Raw genomic sequence first — 19,522 nt, 5'->3', positions numbered from 1 at the left:
CGTTGGTGACGCCAAAGGGAACCCTAAGGAAGTGATAGAGGCGGCCGTTTGCCTCAAAGGCAGTATACTGGCGGTCCTCAGGGCAGATAGGGAGCTGGTGGTACGCTGATTTCAGGTCAATGGTCGAGAAGACGTGGTACTGCGCGATCTGATTGACCATATCAGCTATGCGGGGGAGTGGGTAAGCGTCCAGTAGGGTGTAGCGATTTATTGTCTGGCTGTAGTCGATGACCAGGCGCTGCTTCTCGCCGGTCTTAACGACCACAACCTGGGCTCGCCAGGGGCTGGTGCTGCCCTCAATAATCCCTTCCTTCAGGAGCCGCTCCACTTCGGTTTTAATGAAAACCCTGTCCCCGGCGCTGTATCGCCTGCTCTTTATGGCGATGGGCTTACAGTCGGGGGTGAGGTTAGCAAACAGTGGGGGGGGGGGGGGGGGTGACTCGGAGTGTGGAGAGGTTGCACCTGGTGCGCGGCGGGCAATTTGGAAGCTGCTGGCTGCGGACTGCGAGTGGGGGGAGGGGTCCACCGTACGCCATCGTAACACTTTTAAGGTGGCACTGAAAATCTAACCCCAGTAGAACGGCAGCGCAGAGGTCGGGCAGGACCAGAAGTTTAAAATTATCGTACACAGTCCCGTCTACTATGAGTGTCACCACGCAGTAGCTGCCAATGTCCGCTGACTGGGACTCGGAGGCCATAGAAATCCGCTGGTGCGCAGGCAGGACTGGGAGAGAGCAACGCCGCACCGTGTCAGGGTGGATGAAGCTCTCCGTGCTCCCAGAGTCAAAAAGGCAGATTGTATCGTGACCATTTACCTTAATGTCCATTGTGGAACTGGCCAGTTGGTGCGGTCTCGCTTGGTCCAGTGTAACGGATGCCAGCGTAGGGGTCGGTGTGTCGCTGCGGGTATCAGATGAGGCGGTGTCGGGGGCCTGTTGCGTCCCGGCTGTCGTCCAAGATGGCGGCGTCCATGATCCCCATGTGGCTGGAGGCGTCCAAAATGGCTGCTGTACCGGTGATTCGCACATGGCCGAGGAGGCCCAAGATGGCGGCCCGCATGGCCCACACGCGGCGCTGCTGGGGTTCGGGGTGGCTTTGGCCCTGCAGACGCTAGCGTAGTGTCCCTTCTTCCCGCAGCCCGAGCAGATCGCGTTTTTCGCCGGGCAGCGCGCTCTGGGGTGTTTTGCCTGGCCACAGAAGTAGCATTTCTGGCCTTGGGGCACTGCTGTCTGGTCTTGGGACACTGCTGCGGTAGTTGGGCCGTTGCTGGGGTGTGGCTGGGGTGGCACGGCGCTATGAGGCGGTCCTACCGTGTCCCAGGCTGTCGTTCCCCGCGGCGTCCACGGTGCAGAGGAGTAGGCATCCATGCCCTGGTAGGCTGCATCCAATGATAGTGCGAGTTCAGAGGCCTTGTTGAGGTTGAGGTCACTCTGCTCCAACAGTCGCTGTCGGGTGTAATTGGATCTGTGGCCCGCTACAAAAGCGTCCCGGATAAGTTCCTCTGTGTACACGGCGGCCTTTACATCCTTACACAAACAGGCCCGGCCAAGCACGGACAGTGCCTGAAGATATTCCACGGTCGATTCCCCAGGTTGTTGTTTACGACTCCCCAGAAGGTGCCTGGCGTACACTTCGTTCACTGGGCGCGTGTACTGGTCCTTGAGGAGCTTGATAGCATCCGCGTACGAGGTCGCGTCTTGGATGACCGAGTACACTCGGTGGTTCACTTTGGAGGTCAGGACATCCAGTTTGTCCTCTTCCGATTTGATTGCTTCGGAGGCGGTCAGGAATTTTTCGAAACACTTAAGCCAGTGAGTAAACTTGGTGGATGAGTCCGCCTCCCGATGATCTAAGTCCAGGCATGCTGGTGTGAGGATCTTTTCCATTATAAAAATTTTGTTAATAAAATTGATGCGCTATCAATTACTCATAAAAGACTGAGAGTTAGAAGAGTAACTAAAGGCTTTTATTAACAAAAGAATGGAGGTCTGCCTCGAGTGGTCGACCGGTCCAGAAATACAAAGGGCTGGGGAGCAGCCACCTTTATACTAGGACTTGTGGGAGGAGTCAGCCGAGGCATGTCCAGGCATGTACACAGTGGAATGCAAACAGTATACAAACAGTGGTTTACCACAGTGACTGAGGGACGGGTCAGTGCCCGCGGCGAGTGACCGAGGGACGGGTCAGTGCCCGCGGGACGGGTCAGTGCCCGCGGCGAGTGACGGGTCAGTGCCCGCGGCGAGTGACCGAGGGACGGGTCAGTGCCCGCGGCGAGTGACCGAGGGACGGGTCAGTGCCCGCGGCGAGTGACCGAGGGACGGGTCAGTGCCCGCGGCGAGTGACCGAGGGACGGGTCAGTGCCCGCGGCGAGTGACCGAGGGACGGGTCAGTGCCCGCGGCGAGTGACCGAGGGACGGGTCAGTGCCCGCGGCGAGTGACCGAGGGATGGGTCAGTGCCCGCGGCGAGTGACCATGGGGAGAAAGCTAACTGGAAACTAAGCAACATGTGAAGAGTTATAAAGAAACACGCACCTTCCCTTAAAATATCAAAGAAGATCTGGTGGTTGCTGCCCAGCGAGGTGAGGGTGACCGTCTCCCACGGCTTCCCAGTGTTCAGGTCGAGCATCTGCTTCTCCCGATTCCTCTCCACCCGAAGCCATTTGCTGTTGTACCTGTGACAACACCAGCATACAGTGAATGTCAGCAATTTCATGGCCTTCCGGAACGGCAAGGCAGTGCGATGCCGCGGCTGTGTCTCCGAGCGCCGGGTGAGCCCAGTCCCAGAAATGGCATCTACACCAGGAGCCGAGCCGTGGGGCAATGTCCACTCTCACAGTCTGCTTCGCCTGGGCTCGAATCAGAGAGCGAGTCACTCCTCCATACGGTGAGAGCCGTGGCTCAGGAGGCAGCGCTCTCACCTCTGAGTCAGAAGGTCATGAGCTCAAGCCCCACTCCAGAGACTTGAGCACACAATCCAGGCCGACACTCCAGCGCCATACTGAGGGAGAGCTGCACTGTCGGAGGTGCCGTCTTTCGGATAAGACGTTAAACCGAGGCCCCATCTACCCTCTCAGGTGGACGTAAAAGATCCCACGGAACTATTTTGAAGACGAGCAGGGGAGGCAGTGTAAATGAATGCATTAAATTACAAAGGGAAATCGACAGATTCAGTGAATGGGCAAAACTGTGGCAAATGGATTTCAATGTCAGTGCTGGGTCCCCAACTCTTTACAATCTATATTAACGATTTGGAGGAGGGGACCGAGTGTAACATATCAAAGTTTGCAGATGATACAAAGATGGGAGGGAAAGTAGTGAGTGAGGAGGACATAAAAAACCTGCAAAGGGACATAGACAGGCTAAGTAAGTGGGCAGAGATTTGGCAGATGGAATGCAATACTGGAAAGTGTGAGGTTATGCACTTTGGCAGGAAAAATCATAGAGCAAGTTATTATCTTAATGGCAAGAAACTGGAAAGTACTGTAGTACAAAGGGATCTGGGGGTCCTGGTGCACGAAACTCAAAAAGTTAGTATGCAGGTGCAGCAAGTGATTAAGAAGGCCAATGGAATGTTGGCTTTTATTGCTAGGGGGTTGGAATATAAAAACAGGGAGGTATTGCTGCAGTTGTACAAGGTATTGGTGAGGCCGCACCTGGAATACTGCGTACAGTTTTGGTGTCCATACTTAAGAAAAGACATACTTGCTCTCGAGTCAGTACAAAGAAGGTTCACTCGGTTAATCCCGGGGATGAGGGGGTGGTCATATGAGGAGAGGTTGAGTAGATTGGGACTCTACTCATTGGAGTTCAGAAGAATGAGAGGCGATCTTATTGAAACATATAAGATTGTGAAGGGGCTTGATCGGGTGGATGCGGTGAGGATGTTCCCAATGATGGGTGAAACTAGAACTAGGGGGCATAATCTTAAAATAAGGGGCTGCTCATTCAAAACTGAGATGAGGAGAAACTTCTTCACTCAGAGGGTGGTAGGTTTGTGGAATTTGCTGCCCCAGAAAGCTGTGGAAGCTACATCATTAAATAAATTTAAAACAGAAATAGATAGTTTCCTGGAAGTAAAGGGAATTAAGGGTTACGGGGAGCGGGCAGGAAATTGGACATGAGTCTGGGTTCGGAATGGTCATGGCCCTGTGGGTAGTGGAGTGGGCCCAGGGGCCGTGTAGCCTTGTTCTGCTCCTACTGTGTTCTAATTCTGTTAGATTTCAGGAGATGGTTTTATTCCTGTTCCTGGCTGGGGTGGAGATCGCCTTTACAGAAGGTAAGTACTGTAGAAAATATAGGGACAGAGTGATCTCCTGGAAGAATTTCGATCGCCTAGATGGGTCGGAGAGGAATTTCCCAGATTTTTTTCTCCCAAATTGGCCATTGGGTCTTTATCTGGTTTTTCGCCTCTCCCGGGAGATCACATGGGTTCGGGTGGATGCAGAGTGATAGAAGATTTGAGGTTAGGATCAGATCAGCCATGATCTTATTGAATGGTGGAGCAGGCTCGAGGGGCTGATTGGCCTACTCCTGCTCCTATTTCTTATGTTCTTATGTTCTTATGTTAATGTAGGCAAATGTGAGGTCATCCACTTTGGACCTATAAGGGATAGAACAGGGTACTTTCTAAACAGTGAAAAGCTAAAAACAGTGGAGGTCCAAAGAGACTTGGGGGGTCCAGGTACATAGATCATTAAAATGTCATGAACAGTACAGAAAATAATCAAAAGGCTAATGGAATGCTGGCCTTTATATCTAGAGGACTAGAGTGCGCAGGAGTAGAAGTTATGCTGCAGCTATACAGAACTTGGTTAGGCCACACCTGGAGTGGAAGAGTGTTTGAAGACCAGGACCTCAAACCCGGCACCAAGCTCATGGTCTACAGAGCAGCACTGATACCCACCCTGCTGTATGCCTCAGAGACATGGACCATGTACAGCAGGCACCTCAGTCAGTGTTCTCGCTCAGGCCAACATCCCCAGCATCGAAGCTTTGACCACGCTCGATCAGCTCCGATGGACGGGTCACATTGTCTGCATGCCCGATACGAGACTACCAAAACAAGTGCTCTACTCGGAGCTCCGGCACGGCAAGAGAGCCCCAGGTGGGCAGAGGAAACGCTTCAAGGATACCCTCAAAGCCTCCTTGAAAAAGTGCAACATCCCCACTGACACCTGACCCAAGACTGCACAAAGTGGAGGAGAAGCATTCGGGAAGGCGGCGAACACCTCGAGTCTCTTCGCCGGGAGCAAGCGGAAGCCAAGTGCAGGCAGCGCAAGGCGCGCACGTCAACCCAAGCACCCCACCTACCCGCCCCTTCAACCACCGTCTGCCCCACCTGTGACAGAGACTGTAGGTCCCGCATTGGACTCGACAGTCACCTGAGAACTCAATTTTAACGTGGAAGCAAGTCATCCTCGGTTCCGAGGGACTGCCTAAGAAGAAGAAGAGGAGACCACACCTGGAGTACTGTGAGCAGTTCTGGGCACCACACCTTAGGAAGAATGTGTTAGCCTTGGAGGGAGTGCAGCGTAGGTTTACCAGAATGATACCTGGACTCCAAGGGTTTAATTACGAGAGATTATACAAACTAGGGCTGTATTCCCTGGAATTTAGAAGGTTAAGGGGTGATGTGATCGAAGTTTTCAGGTTATTAAGGGGAACAGATAGGGTAGATAGAAATAAACTATTTCCGCTGGTTGGGGAGTCTAGGACTAGGGGGCATAGTCTAAAAATTAGAGCCAGACCTTTCAGGAGTGAAATTAGGAAACAGTTCTACACACACAGGGTGGTAGAAGTTTGGTTTCTTCCGCAAATGGCAGCTGACGCTAGATCAATTGTTAATTTTAAATCTGAGATTGACAGATTTTTGTTAAACAAAGGTATTAAGGGATATGGACCAAAGGCGGGTATATGGAGTTAGGTCACAGATCAGCCATGATCTTATTGAATGGCGGAACAGACTCCTGTTCCTATGTTATCCCTGGAATCCTGGGCCAATATTTATCCCTCAATTAACATCACTAAAACAGATGATCTGATCATTATCACATAGCTGTTTGTGGGAGCTTGCTGTGCGCAAATTGGCCGCCCCATTTCCTACATTACAACAGTGACTGCACTTCATAAGTCCTTCATCAGCTGTAAAGCGCTTTGGGATGCCCCGAGATCGCACAAGGTGCTGTAGAAATGCAAGTTGAAGACAAATGTAGGTCCCTTACAGTCAGAAACGGGAGAATTTATAATGGGGAACAAGGAAATGGCAGAGCAATTAAACAAATACTTGGTTCTGTCTTCATGGAAGAGGACACAAACAACTTCCCAGAAATGCTGGGGAACCAAGGGTCTAGTGAGAAGGAGGAATTAAAGGAAATTAGTATTAGTAAAAAACACAGTGCTGGAGAAATTAATGGGACTGAAAGCTGATAAATCCCCAGGGCCTGATAATCTGCATCCCAGAGTACTAAAAGAGGTAGCCATGGAAATACAGGAAACTCTCTGGTATCCGGCACCGACGGGACCGGCGTGTTGCCGGTTGATTAAAAATTCCGGATGACGGAGAGGGTTATCTACCGAGGCTATTGTTAACAAGCAAAGAGTCAGACTCCTGTTATTGAGGTGTTCAGTCTTCTGACAGTGCCAAGAAGCCGAGTAGTGGCGGTTTGGAGAACTACCCACACTGACTAACTCGGCCACTGCGGGAGACTCGGACTCGGCAACATTTCCGGTTATTGAGGTGTTTTCGGAGTATGAATTTTGCCGGTTAATAGAGAATTCCAGATATTTAGGTGCCGTTTAAACGAGAGTTTCCTGCAGTGGATGCATTGGTTGTCATCTTCCAAAATTCTATAGATTATGGAACAGTTCCTGCAGATTGGAGGGTGGCAAATGTAACCCTACTATTTAACAAATGAGGGAGAGAGAAAACAGGGAACTATAGACCGGTTAGCCTAACATCAGTACAGGAAACTTTGTGCTATCCGGAGGTGAGCTATCCGGCAAACTGGAGCCACCGGCAGAAATCAGGTGCCGTTTTTTATTATTCTTGTTTGTTTTCTTTGCTTTTTTTCCCCCCCCACAGTCAAGCAGTGCAAGGTCTGTAGCTATAGCAACAGCTTTAGCTACAGACCCTTGCAGCCACACACGAGTGTTTAGAAGCTGTTGCTAAGCAATAGTGATTGTTGTCAGATACGGAGATAAGAATCTCCGTATCTTTCAACATTAACTCGAGTGTACGGCACTTTTTAGGCAACGGCAGCAGCTCGGTCCCGTCGGTGCCGGATAGCACAAAGTTTCCTGTAGTAGGGAAAATGCTAGAGTCTATTATAAGGATGTGATAACAGGACACTTAGAAAATATCAACGGGATTAGGCAAAGTCAACATGGATTTATGAAAGGGAAAATCGTGTTTGACAAACCTACTGGAGTTTTTTGAGGATGTAACTGGTAGAATAAATAAGGGAGAACCAGTGGATGTGGTGTATTTGGATTTTCAGAAGGCCTTAGATAAAGTCCCACATAAGAGGGAATTATGTGCAAAATTAAAGCACATGTGATTGGGGGTAATATACTGGCATGGATTGAAAATTGGTTAGCAGACAGGAAACAGAGAGTAGGAATAAATGGGTCTTTTTCAGGGTGGCAGGCGGTGACTAGTGGGGTACCGGCAGGGATCAGTGCTTGGGCCCCAGCTATTCACAATATATATCAATGATTTGGATGAGGGAACCAAATGTAATATTTCCAAGTTTGCTGACGACACAAAACTAGGTGGGATTGTGAGTTGTGAGGAGGATGCAAAGAGGCTTCAAGGCGATTTAGATAAGTTGAGCAAGTGGGCAAATACATGGTAGATGCAGTATAACATGGATAAATGTGAAGTTATCCACTTCGGTAGGAAAAACAGAAAGGCAGAGTATTATTTAAATGGTGATAGATTGGGAAATGTTGATGTACAAAGGGACCTGGGTGCCCTTGTACACCAGTTACTGAAAGCAAACGTGCAGGTGCAGCAAGCAGTTAGGAAGGCAAATGGTATGTTGACCTTCATTGCAAGAGGATTTGAGTACAGGAGCAAGGATGTCTTACTACAGTTATACAGGGTCTTGGTGAGACCACACCTGGAGTACTGTGTGCAGTTTTGGTCTCCTTACCTAAGAAAGGAAATACTTGCCTTGGAGGGAGTGCAGCGAAGGTTCACCAGACTGATTCCTGGGATGGCAGGACTGTCGTATGAGGAGAGATTGGGTCGATTAGGCCTGTATTCACTAGAGTTTAGAAGAATGAGAAGGGATCTCATTGAAACGTATAAAATTCTGACAGGGCTAGACAGACTGGATGCAAGGAGGATGTTTCCCCTGGCTGGGGGGTCTTTCCCCTGGCTGGGGGGTCTAGAATGAGGGGTCACAGTTTCAGGATACAGGGTAGGACACTTAGGACTGAGATGAGGAGAAATTTCTTCACTCAGAGGGTGGTGAACCTGTGGAATTCACTACCACAGAAGGCTGTGGAGGCCAAGTTACTGAATATATTTAAGAAGGAGTTAGATAGATTTCTAGACACAAAAGGCATCAAGGGGTATGGGGAGAGAGCGGGGACATGGTATTGAGATAGAGGATCAGCCATGATTATACTGAATGGCGGAGCAGGCTCGAAGTGCCGAATGGCCGACTCCTGCTCCTATTTTTCTATGTTTCTAAGTTCTTTCTTGTTTCCTCAATACCATTTTAGTATTTCTATAAAGACTTGCATTCTCAAACCCAAACCCACATCAATCACAAGATCCTAGTCTCTGCTAATAAAGAGCCTAACTCGGGACAGACTCCCAGTCAGTGTCGGGTGGGAGCGAGTGACTCAGGACAGAACCCCGGTCAGTGTCGGGTGGGAGCGAGTGACTCGGGACAGACCCCCGGTCAGTGTCGGGAGAGAGAGACTCGGGACAGACTCCCGGTCCGTGTCAGGTGGGAGAGAGTGACTCGGGACAGACCCCCGGTCAGTGTCGGGTGGGAGAGAGTGACTCGGGACAGACCCCCGGTCAGTGTCAGGAGAGAGTGACTCGGGACAGAACCCCGGTCAGTGTCGGGAGGGAGAGAGTGACTCGGGACAGACCCCCGGTCAGTGTCAGGAGAGAGTGACTCGGGACAGAACCCCGGTCAGTGTCGGGTGGGAGAGATTGACTCGGGACAGACTCCCGGTCCGTGTCAGGTGGGAGAGAGTGACTCGGGACAGACCCCCGGTCAGTGTCAGGTGGGAGAGAGTGACTCGGGACAGACCCCCGGTCAGTGTCGGGAGGGAGTGAGTGACTCGGGACAGACTCCCGGTCAGTGTCGGGTGGGAGCGAGTGAGTGACTCGGGACAGACCCCCGGTCAGTGTCAGGTGGGAGAGAGTGACTCGGGACAGACCCCCGGTCAGTGTCGGGTGGGAGCGAGTGACTCGGGACAGACCCCCGGTCAGTGTCGGGTGGGAGAGAGTGACTCGGGACAGAACCCCGGGCAGTGTCGGGAGGGAGCGAGTGACTCGGGACAGACCCCCGGTCAGTGTCGGGAGGGAGTGACTCGGGACAGACCCCCGGTCAGTGTCAGGAGAGAGTGACTCGGGACAGACCCCCGGTCAGTGTCAGGTGGGAGAGAGTGACTCGGGACAGACCCCCGGTCAGTGTCGGGTGGGAGAGAGTGACTCGGGACAGACCCCCGGTCAGTGTCGGGTGGGAGAGAGTGACTCGGGACAGACCCCCGGTCAGTGTCAGGAGAGAGTGACTCGGGACTGTCCCCGGTCAGTGTCGGGAGGGAGAGAGTGACTCGGGACAGGCCCCCGGTCAGTGTCAGGTGGGAGCGAGTGACTCGGGACAGACCCCCGGTCAGTGTCAGGTGGGAGAGAGAGACTCGGGACAGACCCCCGGTCAGTGTCAGGAGAGAGTGACTCGGGACAGAACCCCGGTCAGTGTCGGGTGGGAGCGAGTGACTCGGGACAGACCCCCGGTCAGTGTCGGGAGAGAGAGACTCGGGACAGACTCCCGGTCCGTGTCAGGTGGGAGAGAGTGACTCGGGACAGACCCCCGGTCAGTGTCGGGTGGGAGAGAGTGACTCGGGACAGACCCCCGGTCAGTGTCAGGAGAGAGTGACTCGGGACAGAACCCCGGTCAGTGTCGGGAGGGAGAGAGTGACTCGGGACAGACCCCCGGTCAGTGTCAGGTGGGAGAGAGTGACTCGGGACAGACCCCCGGTCCGTGTCAGGTGGGAGAGAGTGACTCGGGACAGACCCCCGGTCAGTGTCGGGTGGGAGCGAGTGACTCGGGACACACCCCCGGTCAGTGTCGGGTGGGAGAGAGTGACTCGGGACAGAACCCCGGGCAGTGTCGGGAGGGAGAGAGTGACTCGGGACAGACCCCCGGTCAGTGTCGGGTGGGAGCGAGTGACTCGGGACAGACCCCCGGTCAGTGTCGGGAGGGAGAGAGTGACTCGGGACAGACCCCCGGTCAGTGTCAGGAGAGAGTGACTCGGGACAGACCCCCGGTCAGTGTCAGGTGGGAGAGAGTGACTCGGGACAGACCCCCGGTCAGTGTCGGGTGGGAGAGAGTGACTCGGGACAGACCCCCGGTCAGTGTCGGGTGGGAGAGAGTGACTCGGGACAGACCCCCGGTCAGTGTCAGGCGAGAGTGACTCGGGACAGTCCCCGGTCAGTGTCGGGTGGGAGCGAGTGACTCGGGACAGACCCCCGGTCAGTGTCGGGTGGGAGAGAGTGACTCGGGACAGACCCCCGGTCAGTGTCGGGGGGGAGAGAGTGACTCGGGACAGACCCCCGGTCAGTGTCGGGTGGGAGAGAGTGACTCGGGACAGACCCCCGGTCAGTGTCGGGGGGGAGAGAGTGACTCGGGACAGACCCCCGGTCAGTGTCGGGGAGGAGAGAGTGACTCGGGACAGACCCCCGGTCAGTGTCAGGAGAGAGTGACTCGGGACAGACCCCGGTCAGTGTCGGGAGGGAGAGAGTGACTCGGGACAGACCCCCGGTCAGTGTCGGGAGGGAGAGAGTGACTCGGGACAGACCCCCGGTCAGTGTCGGGGGGGGGGGAAGAGAGTGACTCGGGACAGACCCCCGGTCAGTGTCGGGGGGGAGAGAGTGACTCGGGACAGACCCCCGGTCAGTGTCAGGAGAGAGTGACTCGGGACAGACCCCCGGTCAGTGTCAGGAGAGAGTGACGCGGGACAGACCCCGGTCAGTGTCGGGAGGGAGAGAGTGACTCGGGACAGGCCGCCGGTCAGTGTCAGGTGGGAGCGAGTGACTCGGGACAGACCCCCGGTCAGTGTCAGGTGGGAGAGAGAGATTCGGGACAGACCCCCGGTCAGTGTCACGTGGGAGCGAGTGACTCGGGACAGACCCCCGGTCAGTGTCAGGTGGGAGAGTGACTCGGGACAGACCCCCGGTCAGTGTCGGGAGGGAGAGAGTGACTCGGGACAGACCCCCGGTCAGTGTCGGTTGGGAGCAAGTGACTCGGGACAGACCCCCGGTCAGTGTCGGTTGGGAGCAAGTGACTCGGGACAGACCCCCGGTCAGTGTAATAGCAGAGCACTTGGAAAGCAGTGACAGGATCGGACAAAGTCAACATGGATTTACAAAAGGTAAATCATGCTTGACTAATCTGTTGGAATTTTTTGAGGATGTAACTGGCAAAATAGATAAGGGAGAACCAGTGGATGTGGTGTATTTGGACTTTCAGAAGGCTTTCGATAAGGTCCCACATGAGAGATTAGCGTGCAAAATTAAGGCACATGGGATTGGGGGCAAGGTATTGACTTGGATAGAGAACTGGTTGGCAGACAGAAAGCAAAGAGTTGGAATAAACAGGTCGTTTTCCGAGTGGCAGGCAGTGACTAGTGGGGTACCCCAGGGATCGGTCCTTGGACCCCAGCTGTTCACAATATATATTAATGATCTGGACGAGGGAATTGGATGTAATATCTCCAAATTTGCAGACGACACAAAGCTGGGTGGGAGGGTATGTTGTGAGGAGGATGTCGTGAAACTCCAGTACGATTTGGACAGGTTGGGTGATTGGGCAGAAACATGGCAAATGCACTATAATGTGGATAAATGTGAGGTTATCCACTTTGGTGGCAAAAACAGGAAGGCAGATTATTATTTGAATGGCAATAGATTGGGAGAAGGGGAAGTGCAGAGAGACCTGGGTGTTCTTGTGCACCAGTCGCTGAAGGTAAGCTTGCAGGTGCAGCAGGCGGTTAAGAAGGCAAATGGTATGTTGGCCTTCGTAGCAAGAGGGTTCGAGTACAGGAACAAGGATGTCTTGCTGCAGTTGTACAGGGCCTTGGTGAGACCGCACCTCGAGTATTGTGTGCAGTTTTGGTCGCCTTACCTGAGGAAGGACGTTCTTGCCATGGAAGGAGTGCAGCGAAGATTCACCAGGCTGATAGCTGGGATGGCAGGAATGACGTATGAGGAGAGATTGTGTCGATTGGGCTTATACTCACTGGAGTTTAGAAGGTTGAGAGGGGATCTCATCGAAACCTATAAAATTCTGTCAGGCCTGGACAGACTAGATGCAGGAAGGATGTTTCTGATGGCCGGGGAGTCCAGAACCAGGGGTCATAGTCTAACGATAAGGGGTAAGCCATTTAGGACTGAAATGAGGAGGAATTTCTTTACCCAGAGAGTGGTGAACCTGTGGAATTCTCTGCCACAGAGGGCGGTGGAGGCCAGTTCATTAAATATATTCAAGAAAGAGTTGGATATATTTCTTAAGGCTAAAGGGATCAAGGTATATGGGGAGAAGGCAGGGACAGGGTACTGAATTTGGATGATCAGCCATGATCTCATTGAATGGCGGAGCAGGCTCGAAGGGCCGAATGGCCTACTCCTGCTCCTATCTTCTATGTTTCTATATGGGAGAGAGTGACTCGGGACAGACCCCTGGTCAGTGTCAGGTGGGAGCGAGTGACTCGGGACAGACCCCCGGTCAGTGTCGGGAGAGAGAGTGACTCGGGACAGATTCCCGGTCAGTATCACGTGGGAGTGACTCGGGACAGACTCCCGGTCAGTGTCAGGAGAGTGTGACTCGGGACAGACCCCCGGTCAGTGTCGGGAGAGAGAGTGTGACTCGGGACAGACCCCCGGTCCGTGTCGGGTGGGAGAGAGTGACTCGGGACAGACCCCCGGTCAGTGTCGGGAGAGAGAGAGTGACTCGGGACAGACCCCCGGTCAGTGTCAGGAGAGAGTGTGACTCGGGACAGATTCCCGGTCAGTATCTGGTGGGAGTGACTCGGGACAGACTCCCGGTCAGTGTCAGGAGAGAGTGACTCGGGACAGACCCCCGGTCAGTGTTGGGTGGGAGAGAGTGACTCGGGACAGACCCCCGGTCAGTGTCGGGTGGGAAAGAGTGACTCGGGACAGATTACCGGTCAGTACCAGGTGGGAGTGACTCGGGACAGACTCCCGGTCAGTGTTGGGTGGGAGAGAGTGACTCGGGACAGACTCCCGGTCAGTGTCAGGTAGGGTTGCAAAGGGGTGGAAAGTTACCGGTAAATTTCCGGAAATTTTCCACGGGAAGTTTAGCTTGGGAATTTTGCCCAAAAAAGCACATGCTAGCATAATATTGTTTTTTTTATATTTCTTTCTTTTTTTTTCCCCCCACAGGTCCTCGCTTAAAATTACTAACAGAGATGGAATCTTAATTATTAAGGAATTTCTTAATCAATATATGTTTATCTTCTTACTTGGCTTGTTTTAATAATTACAAGTTTTGTGTATGACTGTGTACAAATGTGTCCTGATTGGTTGGATGAGTGGATGAGCGATTAGCTCCCTCTATTTGTAATATTTGCATATCGAATTGTGATTGGCCTGCAGGCATCTGTAAGACTGCTATAGTTTTTTTTTTTAAGATCCAGGTTAGGGGTCCTGACGGAAGTCATTTTGTTTTCTGCTGATGTTGTGATGATGCAGTAAGTAAATCAGACTTTATACCAAATAAACCAGTTACTTGTTGAACTCTGTTGTCCTTCAATTTAAAATATACAAAATAATACACTATTGGTGATGTAGCATCGTGTGTGTACAGGTCATGCTTCCATCACATGGAGCATCAGCAAAAATGTACTCACCCTGTTGCAATCGTGCTGATCGACCGCAGTTCGACACAGAGATGAATGCCCTTTATTTCTCTGTATAGAACAATGCCACGTTTACCGTCGGATGTGTGGAAGCATTTTACCCCAGGCATTAAAGATGGAAAGACTGTGTACATGTGCAAACACTGTAGAAAGCCATATGTAAAGAATGCCACAAAGATGCAGCAGCATTTATCCAAATGCAACAACTTCACTCATATTATGTCTATTGGGTGCGCAGCTCATGGGCTTAACCTGCTCCTCAAGGACATCATGGGTTTGAGAACCATGGAAGCACTGTACAAGAGAGCCAAGCAAGTTGTTAAGTATGTCAGGGGAAAACAGGTAGTTGCAGCAACCTACAACTCCAAGCAAATGACAAAGAACAAGAACACCACACTGAAGCTGCCCAACAACACTAGATGGGGTGGTGTTGTCATAATGTACAACAGCCTTCTGGAGGGTAAGGAGTCGCTGCAAGAAATGGCGATATCCCAGTCTGGGGATATGGAAACCACCATCAAGAAAATACTGCTGGATGATGTGTTTTGGGAGAGAGTGGTTAGCAGCCTTAAACTACTCTCACCAGTAGCATCTGCAATTGCTCAGATTGAAGGAGATGACGCTGTCTTGTCAGATGTTCTCAGGCTTTTTACTGATTTAAAAGAACAAATCAGCATTGCCCTACCCACACCCCTGCTGCTCAAAGCAGAGAAGGCAATTGTTCAATTCATACAGACGCGTCAAGAATTTTGTGTCAAGCCGATTCATGCTGCAGCATACATGCTGGACCCAAAGCATGTTGGGAGACCAATACTTTCTGGAGAACAGATCAACAGCGCTTACAGTGTGATTTCTACCCTCTCACACCATATCAATCTGGATGTGGGCAAAGTTCTGGGAAGTCTGGCAAAGTTCTCTACCAAGCAAGGTCTTTGGAATGGGGATGGGATATGGGAATCATGCAAGCATATCAGTGCACATACCTGGTGGAAGGGACTTTGTGCATCTGAGGCCCTGTCACCTATTGCATCGGTGATACTCCAAATCCCACCTTCATCAGCGGCCTCTGAACGAAACTGGTCACTTTTTGGGAATACGCATACAAAGACTAACAAGAGAGTGGAGAAACTGGTGGCTATCCGGGCGAACCTACAACTTATTGAGCCAGATACAGAAGTGTCCACCACACAGCTAGACACTGATACAGAGGAGGAAGTGGACACGTCAGAGCCAGAGTCAGAGAATCAGGAGGAGCAATGAGGAGTAGAAGACTCAGAAGACTCATGAGTAGAAGACTCAAAGGGACAAAATAAGGACAAATTACAGGCTAAATAAGCTGACGCTCTTTTTATTTTATTTTAGATGGGTCTTTTTTGTGGGGGTTCAATAAAGTTCAAAATTATAACCTAAATAAAGTTTTGAAAGCCTGTTTTTATTTGTATGGAACAGTATGTCTATTTTGACGACAAAGATAATATAAGGGTCAGAGACAAAAACCATCAGTGTGCAAAAAAACTCTAAATTCCCATAAATTCCCTAAAATTCCCATGGAAAGTTTCCTCTTTTAAAAATTCCCAGAATTTTGCAACCCCAGTGTCAGGAGAGAGAGTGACTCGGGACAGACCCCCCGTCAGTGTCAGGAGAGAGAGAGTGACTCGGGACAGACTCCCGGTCAGTGTCGGGTGGGAGAGAGTGACTCGGGACAGACCCCCGGTCAGTGTCGGGAGAGAGAGAGTGACTCAGGACAGACCCCCGGTCAGTGTCGGGTGGGAGCGAGTGACTCGGGACAGACCCCCCGGTCAGTGTCGGGTGGGAGCGAGTGACTCGGGACAGACCCCCGGTCAGTGTCAGGTGGGAGCGAGTGACTCGGGACAGATTCCCGGTCAGTGTCAGGTGGGAGCGAGTGACTCGGGACAGACCCTCGGTCAGTGTCAGGTGGGAGAGAGTGACTCGGGACAGACCCCCGGTCAGTGTCGGGAGAGAGAGACTTGGGACAGACTCCCGGTCAGTGTCAGGAGAGAGTGATTCAGGACAGACCCCCGGTCAGTGTCGGGTGGGACAGAGTGACTCGGGACAGACCCCCAGGCAGTGTCAGGTGGGAAGAGAGTGACTCGGGACAGACCCCCGGTCAGTATCAGGAGAGTGTGACTAGGGACGGACCCCCGGTCAGTGTCAGGTGGGAGAGAGTGACTCGGGACAGACCCCCGGTCAGTGTCGGGAGGGAGTGAGTGACTCGGGACAGACCCCCGGGCAGTGTCAGGTGGGAGAGTGACTCGGGACAGACCCCCGGGCAGTGTCGGGTGGGACAGAGTGACTCGGGACAAAACCCCGGGCAGTGTCAGGAGAGAGTGACTCGGGACAGACCCCCGGTCAGTGTCGGGAGGGAGAGAGACTCGGGACAGACCCCCGGTCAGTGTCAGGAGAGTGTGACTCGGGACAGACCCCCGGTCAGTGTCAGGTGGGAGAGAGTGACTCGGGACAGACCCCCGGTCAGTGTCAGGTGGGAAGAGAGTGACTCGGGACAGACCCCCGGTCAGTGTCAGGAGAGTGTGACTCGGGACAGACCCCCGGTCAGTGTCAGGTGGGAGAGAGTGACTCGGGACAGACCCCCGGTCAGTGTCAGGTAGGAAGAGAGTGACTCGGGACAGACCCCCGGTCAGTGTCGGGTGGGACAAAGTGACTCGGGACAGACCCCCGGGCAGTGTCAGGTGGGAAGAGAGTGACTCGGGACAGAACCCCGGGCAGTGTCGGGTGGGACAGAGTGACTCGGGACAGACCCCCGGTCAGTGTCAGGAGAGTGTGACTCGGGACGGACCCCCGGTCAGTGTCAGGTGGGAGAGAGTGACTCGGGACAGACCCCCGGTCAGTGTCAGGTAGGAAAAGAGTGACTCGGGACAGACCCCCGGTCAGTGTCGGGTGGGACAAAGTGACTCGGGACAGACCCCCGGGCAGTGTCAGGTGGGAAGAGTGTGACTCGGGACAGAACCCCGGGCAGTGTCGGGTGGGACAGAGTGACTCGGGACAGAACCCCGGGCAGTGTCGGGTGGGACAGAGTGACTCGGGACAGACTCCCGATCAGTGTCGGGTGGGAACAATCCCAGACAGATTCACTATTTCCTCTTGTAGGTCTGGGCCACAGAGCAGGCTGACACCCGAGCCTGACATTAGAAGGTTAATGTGTGGGGAATCAGGAGAGTCTCTCTCTCTCGCCCCAAGGCTAAATGCATTAGTAAACCGAGAAAGATCCTACAAACCTGTTCAACTTTAAACATTTGCAGAAAATATCCAGCCTACTTCATAACATTTGGACTATTTAACTCCACGCATGAATACAAATTTTAATTCTGTGCATTCTCTTGAGGAATGTTAGTGCTGAGGAATGAAACAGATTCCATTTCAGAGACCTGGCCTCAAACACTCTCAGGGCAGGTACAGCACGGGTTAGATACAGAGTAAAGCTCTGGTCCAACCACGTTCCTGGTCCCAACCTGACGGCTGCTCGTCCTACAAGTGTTACTTTCCACACACCGAGTGTCAATTCAGCGGACGTGCTGAATACGGATCGATACAGCTAGCGGTCACTTCCTGTAGGACCCAGAGGGGGTCTTTCGCCCAGAGATTCCGGGCTGGATTAAGCTTCAAGGCCCAGAGGTGAAAAGGGCGTGCGTTGCTTTACTCACCAGACGAAGTGGTTCCCGGGACTGGGAATGAAGTCGAAGGTGGTGGTGATCCTCCCGCTTTCGTGCTGGATGTAGGAGGTCTCGACACTCAGGTGCTGCGTCCGCCTGGCGTGGTGCGTGATCCAGTTGAGCAGCCAGTGGTAGCTCTTGTCGCGACTGGTCACCTCCAGCGTGATCATGCAGTGCCTCCTGAAGGCGACCATCCCAAACTGCGCCCCCTTGCGAGCCAGCGCCAGCGCCGTGCCCACTCCAACCAGCCCAAACCCGGCCCCAAAGTACGGGTTATCCTTCAGGGCCACAACAAAGTCCGAAAACGGCATCTTTTACCAGTTCACTGGCGCCTGGGGTACATGGTGTCGGCAGTGAGATCTACGTGAGACACAACGGCACAGCAAAAGCTCAGCTACGATCGAAACCATATGTGAGCACAGGGGTCTGTCATTACGGGACTGAGTCCTGTGCCTGTATGATGCTGAAAATAGCTCCCAATCGCTCAGATTAATACCAAGCAGTGGTTACTGTCCCGCAATAATCCCCAAACTTCAGCTTAAGCACCATACGGTCTCCTCACCAGAGAGCAAGGGACACTGTGCTCCGCAGTGAGTCAAGGGCTTGGACACAAGGACCGTTACAGATCGCATTGGAAGAACATTACCAGAGGGCAGGAGGAGAGGAGGGGACAGATACACCAAAGATCCGGAGAGGGAGGGAGAGATACACCAAGGGACAGGAGAGGTAGGGAGACACTGAGGGTCAGAGAGGAAGGAAGGGGGTCAGAGAGGGAGGGAGACACTGAGGATCAGAGAGGGAGGGAGCGAGACACCAAGGGACAGGAGAGGGGGAGACACTCACTGAGGGTCTGCAGAGTTACACACTAAGTTACAGATGTAATTACAAGTTCACGCTGATTTACACGCCCAGTTGCTCACTCACTGATTCACACACCCAGTTGCTCACTCTGATTTACACACTCCGTTGCTCACTCGCTGATTTACACACCCAGCTGCTCACTCTGATTTACACACTCAGTTGCTCACACTCACTGATTTACACACCCAGTTGCTCACACTCACCGATTTGCTCACACGCTCTCATTTGGACTCGGTTTCCGATCCCGCGCGGTCGGTGTCACCTGGCAACGCAGCCCCACTTCCGGCCCGCCGCCTCCTCTGCTCCGGCCGCTGCGCGGGTCCCGCCGAAAGGTTCCTCCTCCGGAGTTGGGGGGTGGGGGGTCTCCATCGCAACGGGGACCGAGGCCTAGCACCGCGGGATCAGCCCAGCCCACAGAACTCGGGGCAATCTCACCCGGAATAAATCACCTGCCTGCAACATAAATAACTTGCATTTCTATTGCACATTTCACCACCTCAAGCTGTCCCAAAGCGCTTTACAGCCAATGAAGTACTTTTTGGAGTGTAGCCACTGGTGTAATGGAAACGCCAATTCACACAGTAAGATCCCACAAACAGCAACATGATAATGACCAGATCATCTATTTTAGTGATGGTGGTTGAGGGATAAATATTTGCCTGGACACCGGGGAAAACTCCCCTGTTCTTCTTCTGAATTTGGATAATCAGCCGTGATCTAATTAAATGGCGGAGCAGGCTCGAGGGGCCGAATGGCCTACTCCTGCTCCTATCTTCTATGTTTCTTCAAAATAGTGCCGTGGGCTCTTTTATTTCCACTTGAGAGAACAGACGGGGCCTCGGTTTAACGTC

At 52.8% G+C, this 19,522-nt stretch overlaps 1 protein-coding gene across 1 annotated transcript in view; it reads right to left on the bottom strand.

Moving 5' to 3' along the window:
* Positions 1-18,983, bottom strand: part of bcs1l (BCS1 ubiquinol-cytochrome c reductase complex chaperone) — a 30,937-nt gene extending 11,954 nt beyond the window's left edge. The window contains exons 1-3 of the mRNA XM_085986727.1: positions 18,875-18,983; positions 17,802-18,170; positions 2,533-2,672 (exon numbers count right to left, since the gene is read on the bottom strand). Of these exons, the coding sequence (XP_085842853.1) occupies positions 2,533-2,672; positions 17,802-18,121 (460 nt within the window). The 5' untranslated portion in view covers positions 18,122-18,170; positions 18,875-18,983. The remainder of the gene's footprint in view (positions 1-2,532; positions 2,673-17,801; positions 18,171-18,874) is intronic.
* Between the last annotated feature and the right edge of the window lie 539 nt (positions 18,984-19,522).

This window comes from Somniosus microcephalus, chromosome 4 (genome assembly GCF_052327205.1).
Source record: "Somniosus microcephalus isolate GS21.2 chromosome 4, FLI_Smic_1.0, whole genome shotgun sequence".
Lineage (NCBI taxonomy): Eukaryota > Metazoa > Chordata > Chondrichthyes > Squaliformes > Somniosidae > Somniosus > Somniosus microcephalus.
Note: the sequence above shows the minus strand (reverse complement) of the source record. Positions and strands in the feature narration are given on the sequence as shown.